The sequence below is a fragment of the Zea mays genome, chromosome 9, assembly GCF_902167145.1.
Source record: "Zea mays cultivar B73 chromosome 9, Zm-B73-REFERENCE-NAM-5.0, whole genome shotgun sequence".
Lineage (NCBI taxonomy): Eukaryota > Viridiplantae > Streptophyta > Magnoliopsida > Poales > Poaceae > Zea > Zea mays.
The window spans coordinates 4,104,530-4,112,302 of NC_050104.1; the positions used below are offsets into that span (position 1 = coordinate 4,104,530).

At 46.2% G+C, this 7,773-nt stretch overlaps 1 protein-coding gene across 2 annotated transcripts; it reads right to left on the reverse strand.

Annotated features, from left to right (window-relative positions):
- Nucleotides 1-4,285: 4,285 nt before the first annotated feature.
- On the reverse strand, nt 4,286-6,790 carry LOC541882 (G2-like 1). Of its 2 annotated transcripts, none has more exons than XM_008660791.3 (6): nt 5,967-6,790; nt 5,703-5,843; nt 5,258-5,614; nt 5,049-5,120; nt 4,830-4,955; nt 4,286-4,716 (listed from the first exon to the last, which is right to left on the reverse strand). In XM_008660791.3, exons 1-6 carry the CDS (start codon nt 6,549-6,551, stop codon nt 4,567-4,569), a joined length of 1,431 nt encoding a protein of 476 aa, XP_008659013.1. In that variant the 5' UTR covers nt 6,552-6,790; the 3' UTR covers nt 4,286-4,566. The 2 variants fall into 2 exon arrangements, with proteins under 2 accessions (XP_008659013.1, NP_001105018.1); NM_001111548.1 differs by having other exon boundaries at nt 4,314-4,716; nt 5,049-5,117; nt 5,967-6,713.
- Nucleotides 6,791-7,773: the final 983 nt, after the last annotated feature.

The following is a 7,773-nucleotide window of genomic DNA, read 5'->3' on the forward strand; positions in this document are numbered from 1 at the left end:
CTGAACGCGAAAGGCGCATAGATATTATTTTTTGATTTTTTGGCTTCGGTTTGCTTTGTGGCTTCGAACTAATCAGTTTACCTACTTCAGCTGAACTGTCCCCGCCACCGGAGTCATACAATCCCCTAGCTGATCTAGAAATGAAGGAATCACTGGATATTATCAGCATGGCGAACTCCATTATCGACGAAGTCGTCGATAAACTTTTGAACGAAGTTGTAGAAAAAGTCCTTAGAGAAGAATAGATTTTATTGTGATAATATCTTGAAATGCTTGATGTATGGAACAATTGAAGGAAGATTAAGCTTCTAATGTAACAAAACTATGTAACATTTGATGTATGTAACATTGAATCGAATATGTAAATTGTTGTAATTTATTTCTTTGCGATGCATGAAACATACACACATACAGCTCTTTGAGCCTTCGGCGAAAAAAAACTTCCCTTCTTTTCATGCTTCGTAAAGAAGGAAACCCCTTCTAGGGCAGATCTGATAGAATTGTCATCCGAAGCTTGTTTCGTGCCTTAGCACATTTTCATTTAATCGAAGTATTTCCAAAGATTTGCTTCGTATTCATTCTTTCTGTTGATGCGAGAAGATGTATGATGTGATGCTATGCTAAATGATGCGATGATATGATGCAATATGATGATGCTTTAACACCCACACATACGCCCACACTGGTACACGGAAGACTCTTCATCCCCTTAGGAACGTCTTTTGAGTCTAAGCTCTGCATCCCCTTAGGAATGAATTTTGAGCTTCTTCACCTTCTATTTCGGTGGTATAAGTTCTGCATCCCCTTAGGAACGATTTTTGAACTTCTTCGCCTTATATTTTGGTGGTATTTGGCTCTGCATTCCCTTTGGAACGACTTTTGAGCAGAAAACTTACACTGCGCTCCCTTACGAACGACTTTTTGTAGCTTCATCAATTTTGGCTCTGCATTCCCTTAGGAATGACTTTTGAGCAGAAAACTTACGCTGCACTCCCTTAGGAATGACTTTTTGTAGATTCGTCAATTTTGGCTCTACATTCCCTTAGGAACGACTTTTGAGCTTCGAAATCCACTTTGTTTCTTTAAGAGTCGTCTTTCGAGCTTCATAAATCTATGAAGAAGATATATTTCATTCTTGTGTAGGCAGAATTATTACAAGAAATTGAAACTGAGTTTTCATTACTTGTTTCTCAAACAGAAAGTAAAAACGGCATAAAAGATAAAAGTACTTCAGAAGTAGGATATTCCTTATTATATGTGCTTCGATTCTGGTACAGTGCTGTTGACTGTACGAGCTTCGGACTCCTCCCTGAAGTCGCATTGCTGTTGGGGGTGCTGGCGCCCTTCTGGCTGCTGGCTTTGGGTATGAGTAGGTGGCAATGGTGGTAGCAGTGGAAGCCGAGGCCAGGAAGCTTGTGAATGACTTACCGAAGCAACAGAAGCTGCAGGTTGGTTGCCCACATATTCTAGTATGTAGGGAGAGTAGCACGAAGCAGTATGTAAAACCTGCTTCGGCAATTTCCTTTTGCTTCTGAATGGTAATCTGGCACGTTCTTGTAATGTGGCCCTTGTCTTCACCACAGAATAAGCAATACATTTTCCTGGGCTAATCCCCATATCTTCCTCCGAAGCCCCTGCCGCCTCTGCCCCTTGAAGCTAGTGGCCTGAAGGAGCTTTGTTGGTGCCCTGATGACTGTGAGCTGTGTTATGGCCTCTGAAACTAGCTTCCTTTGTCATCACTCTGACTGGAGCTGTGGATTGATCTGACATGCCTGGGGTGCATTCTTCCTCCGAAGCCCCTAGTCATCTCAGAAAACCTATAAGCTTCCTCCCTTCTCTGGCAAAAATCATTATCAGCTCGGATGTACTTATCCATCTTCTGAAGCAGCTTCTCCAGGGTCTGAGGGGGTTTCCTAACAAAGTATTGAGCCATAGGTCCTGGTCGAAGACCCTTGATCATGGCCTCAATGACGATTTCATTGGGCACTGTTGGCGCTTGTGCTCTCAGACGTAAGAACCTTAGGACATACACCTGAAGGTACTCCTCATTATCTTGTGTGCACTGTAACAAGGCCTGAGCTGTGACTGGCTTCGTCTGAAACCCTTGAAAATTGGTGACCAACATGTCCTTAAGCTTCTGCCATGATGTGATTGTCCCTGGCCGGAGAGAAGAGTACCATGTCTAGGCCACACTTCGGACTGCCATGACGAAGGACTTTGCCATGACAACGGCGTTGCCTCCATATGAGGATATTGTTGCCTCATTGCTCATCAAGATTTGCTTTGGGTCCGAATGCCCATCGTACATGGGCAACTGGGGTGGCTTATAGGATTGTGGCCATGGAATAGCCTGCAATTCTGTTGCTAGGGGAGAAGCATCATCAAAAATAAAGTTACCATGATGAAAGTCATCGTACCATTCATCTTCGTTGAATGAGTCCTCTTGATGAAGCTCCCTGTGCTGAGGCCTTCGGTCCTGGTCATCTTGAGTGAGATGACACATTTCTTCAGCGGCCTCATTGATCTTCTTCTGAAGATCGGCGAGACGAAGCATCTTCTCTTTTTTCCTCTGGACCTGTTGATAACTTCGAGATCCTTGATCTCTTGGTCCAACTCTTCCTCCTGAGGCGTTGGACTTGTAGCCTTCCTTTTTTGGCTTCGGGCTTCATGCAATGTGTCTTGGTTGACGTCCAATGGCTGCAGTGCAGCCCCTAGCCCTGAAGCTTTCTTCGGCGGCATGACAAAGGTCACAGCTTGCCGAAGGTGGTCGAATGAGTTCACCGGAGGTGGGCGCCAATGTTGGGGACTTGTTCTCAAATGCTATGAGTTAAGAACAAAGCAACACAAAATAGTTAAAGACATTCGTCCTTCGAAGCATTATGTCCCTTAGGATATAATGATCTTCAGACGAAGGTTATGAAGGGTGTACCTTTATCATCTCAGTATATTATAAAGCAAGTAAAAGCATATGGAACATGTAAAATAACATGAATAATTATATGACATTATCAAAACATTTTTATTATCTAATCATGAATAAACATGAACAATATTGAATTACATTTATACCATCGGCTTGACAGAAGGTAAAAATCCAAGCGTGACGCACGAGTGAATACAAGTCAGCATGAACAGTACGGTGTCACTGTTCATCTATTTATAGGCACATGACGCAGCCTGTATAGAATTACATTCATGCCCTTGACATTTACTATTGACTCAGGGATAATCTATCAAGGACTAGACAACCTTTTCCCCTTTAAGTCGGTTTCATTTTTCACCGCTAATCCGAAGCTTTCTCATGGGTAGCTTCGGCACTGGTTGATCCTTCTCCCGAACCGCGCTCTTCATATCATGCACAACTTCATCCCATGTACGAAGGTTCCTGTACATGTATTATACTTGAAAAACATGTTAGTCGTATTTTTGAGGACCTTCGGAGGACAAAGGCCCCCAACAAAAATAATGTTCAAATATATATCAAAGTAACAAAATATACATCATATGTGTAACTCCAATACTCTATAGCTTATTAATAGACTATATATCACATGTATTGGACTATCTTGTATTATATTAGATCTTATATCGTTAGAAAACTATCATGTGTTGTATTAGACGATTGTGTGATTGGAATGTTGTCATTCCATTCAAACTATTGTGTGGGACTACGTATGATCTTAACTTATTGTTATATCGTCATGTTGATTTATGGTCTATGCAATGCTCATGGTGTAATCGTCATATGCGTGAACTGAATTCTTCGAGTGAATAATAACCAATTTACATATTATCCGACAAGTATTGAGTATCCGCATGTATCTGGCTAAATAATATCTGTATCCGTCATTTATCTGCCCGAATAAATATCTGATCCCTTTATCCGTACTCGTCTCGTTTCTAATTATCCATATCCAATCCCGACTCTGATTAAAATACATTAGGGGATATAGAATTACTTACTATCCACCTGTATCGGTATCGTTTTCCCTACAGGAACCGGGTAACCAGGCGTAAGTTTTGGCTAACTTGTAACATTCACATACATTTTGGCAAAAAAAACTCTAAAATCTGAGATACTCTCTCCCATATCCTATTAGTTGTCGTTTAGGACAACGATACAGTCTATAAAATATAGTTTTGAGCAATATTTTTGTTGTTAAAGTACAAATAAACTCTTAATATATTTATACTTTTATAAAACTAATTTTTAAAACAAATCGGTGCATATAAATAGTTATTTATAGTCAAAATTTTATACGTTTGATCCGAACCTTGTCGAAAACGACAAATAACCCGAGGGAATACTTGTTATTCGGGTCAAGACTTCATTTTCCGACGTGGCACTGTGGCAGTACACTGTACTTGGATGCACTCAGGTTGATTTCCCTCAAACCTGAAACCTCAAAGAATGTACTCCTATAATGTTCTGTTCATCTGACCCTGAACGAGTTGAGAGTGCTCCATAAACGGTTCACGGGAATTCAAAACATAAAAGGCATGTCGACAAATTCCTTTTGTTGCACTGCGTGCAGGGACGAGCTAGCAGCTATGCAGCCCCGGGGATCATCCACAAGCTTGCGGCACATTCGCTACGCCTTGCCTCTGCAGCTCGCCCATGACACTGTCTACCGAAGGGGGCTTCAGTCCGAGGGGCAGCGGCAGCCACGGCTTCGTTAAGACATCACCTATTGCTGCATCTATGCTCTCGCTTGACTGAAAAATACAGAAAGGAAAAAAGAAGGGCTGAGTTGAGAGTGCTGCAGAATACATGATTGTTGTTGCATGAAAAGAAACATGAATGTCACTACAGCTAGCTATACACTTACTGGCTGTATCTGTAGCTGAAACAGCGCGTCTTGCTGGCTCTTGCCTGCGAGTGCTGGAGGAACGAGAGGTCTGTACATCGGAGGTGGCCATGGCAAAGAACCCCTCACGTGTGGAGCAGGGAAACGCTGAAAATCAGGACACCAAGACCAAGTTCTTATTAAAGAAGAACGCCATTTTCCATTTGTTTGACAGCATTATTGTTGACGAACGACCATTACCGCTGCTGCCATTGGCACTGCCACGCATGGAGTCACCGCCACCTGGTCTGGCATATGGGCAGCAGGCCCCTGCTGGTAAAACGAAATCCGGCCGTCAGAACGCTAGCTAAATCTCCCTAGCTAGGAAGCTAGTTAACTTACGGTGCATCCAAAAATAACTAGCACGTAGACTTGCCGGCCGGCCGGCCGTGCGTACAATGCATACATACCCTCATGTAAGCATGGTGCCAGAACGACGCCGGGTCAGCTGGCGGTGGCGGAGCCCACGGCGGCGGCGGCGGGGCGCGGGGGGCGAGATGCCGAGGCCACATTGGCACCCGGGGTGACTCCACCGCTGGCGTCGGACTCGGATGGCCCCAGACGTGCAGTGGCCTCCCGAAGTGCTGCACCGGACGAGGAGGGGTCCCCGCCGGCGGAGGGAAACCGATGGTCGGCACGGTCCACGCGTTAGAGTCGGGCCTCTTCACGGCGCCGCTGGGGGCAGCGTACATCGGCCGCCGGTGCGTCGTCCACGTCGCTGCCTCCACCTCCCTCGCAAGCATGTGCTTCCTGTGGGAACGGTACTTCTGCTCCAATTTAGATAGCCAAAATCGGTCGCGGGTTAGCACAAAGGAAACATTGGTAGTAGCTGCTGGAGTACGTCGCGGCACGGACCTGCAGATGGCTGGCTATGTTATGCCGCGTGAGGGAGTCGATCCCCATGATCTCGAGGATCCTGGACGGCACCGCCTTGTCGATGCCCAGCTCCTCCACCGCCTGAACGAATCTCCGGTGAAGCTCCGGCGTCCAATCCACCTGTGTTAAGTTAAGACATGTCAGCAGAGCACACATGCATGGTATCATCGCTTTGTTTTGCTATATATTTAGGGCTTTGCAATTATTGCTATACGCCTATACTGCATGCGTAGCCCTGCGTACCTTTGCTTTCTTCTTCCCTTGGGAGTGCTTCTTGGACACCTTGCGCCGGCTCTCAGCCTCCTGCGACGACGATGCCGTCGACGACGGTGATTTTTCGCCGGCAAAGGCTCCTCCACAGCCGGCCTCACCGGAGTCGCTATTATTATTACCGGCGGCTGCTACCTCGTCGGCATGGTCGCACTCCCCTTTCCCTTCTTCCACGTCTGCGCACGCTGCGTCGTTGTCCTCGCCAAGGACACCACAACACGGATCCACGGCGCCTATGTGCGCCGCGTCCGCAAAGGGCAGGACACTGGGCACCTCCTGGTCCGTGACGCCGCCATCGCCGCCGGCGGTGGCGATTGCCTCGAAGTCAGCGAAGACGATCTCGGCAGGGTCGACCTCGAGGCCCGGCAGCGCGTCATCCCCGTCGTCTAGCCTGAGGAAGAAGTCCCCGAAGTCTATGTCGTCGACCGTGAAGTCGAAATCCAGGTCCGAGTCGGACACAGGCCCGACGGCGGTCTCCTCCATTTCCTTGCTGGCGCCTCCTCCGCCGCACTCCTCCGCATCGGCACACCGCACCGGCGACGGCGACACTGCAAGCATATCTCGAGCACGCCACACGAAGCCTAGTGTCTATACTATAGATACACTTCTTGGAGCGAGCTCAGGCAGCCAGCTATAGCTCAGGATCGAATGAAGTGCAGTGGAAGGAATGGCCTGTTAGGGTAGGTTGTTGTAGCTTGTCTCTGCACTGTTTCGCTGTTTTGCTGTTGGTGCCATATGGCGAGCCAGTAAGTACTCGCTCTCCGGGGAGTATTTGTGGCGAACGGCGAAGGCATCTCGACCACAAGCCTCGCAAAGATCTCTCTGAATCCTTTAGATGGGTGGCCTTGTCCGCGAGCGCAAGTGCAGCTTGGTCGCTTCTGCGAATTATTGTGGCCTCGTAGCGAGCGTGTGCCTGTGTGTGGCCGAGTCTTTTTTGGAACCGCCGGTTTTTTTTCCTTTTTCTTTTCGTTGATGCAACTCTGGGCAGAGAGGTGGACTCGATCTCGTGAGACGGTGGCGAACAACAGGAAGAGAACAAGATATGACAGCGGCTCAGCTGCATGTATATCGGCTGGAGACTGTACTAGTACAGTGACGTTTTCTACTGGCGGTCCTATTAGGTCTTCCCCAACGGGACATCGTGGAGTGCTGCCCTGAACTTCACGTCTGCGTTGAGCTTGGAGGTCATGCATGGAGGCTGCTGGATTCGTGGATTCTCAGTGTCTCGCAGAAGCTCCGATGGCCTAGTTCGAGACGGAGCAGTATATATAGTTCACAATTCTGGCCCTTTGCCGAGCGTTAAATAATTTGCTTATTGTTTTTCTTTCCACAGTCAACAAAACAAAAAAAAAACTCTTTACTAATTGTCAAACAAAAAACGCTCGACTAAAAAACACTCAGCAAAGAAACATTTTGGCGAGTGTTTTTTAACACTCGGCAAACAGCTAGAGAAATCATTCGCTGAATGTTTTTTTTACACTATGCAAATCAAATTTTGAAGAAAAAATAATTGAGCTGTAAAAGTTTTCAACTATAAAGTTGTATAACTCATCGAGATGTATATTTTTGTTTTGGTTATTTCTTTATAGGAAAAATAAAAGTAAATTTATTTATAAAACTTATATGTCTCTCTTGTAGTTTATGAAACTACAAGAGTGATGTATAATGTTGGGACTTGCTCTCACTCGCAAGGGGGGCCAACAATGGTGAACAGTGACGTTAATAGGGTTACGCGCTAGATGGCAATAGCTCTGTTAATCTGGCCTCCCACGGTCACTGT

Excerpts from the sequence above, each read along its gene's own strand:
- LOC541882 (XM_008660791.3), bottom strand. The coding sequence starts at position 6,551 with ATGCTTGCAGTGTCGCCGTCGCCGGTGCGGTGTGCCGATGCGGAGGAG. Across the intron at positions 5,844-5,966 it reads AAGGGAAGAAGAAAGCAAAG|GTGGATTGGACGCCGGAGCT; the intron begins GTACGCAGGGCT and ends AACTTAACACAG. Across the intron at positions 5,121-5,257 it reads GGCACCATGCTTACATGAGG|CAGGGGCCTGCTGCCCATAT; the intron begins GTATGTATGCAT and ends TCGTTTTACCAG.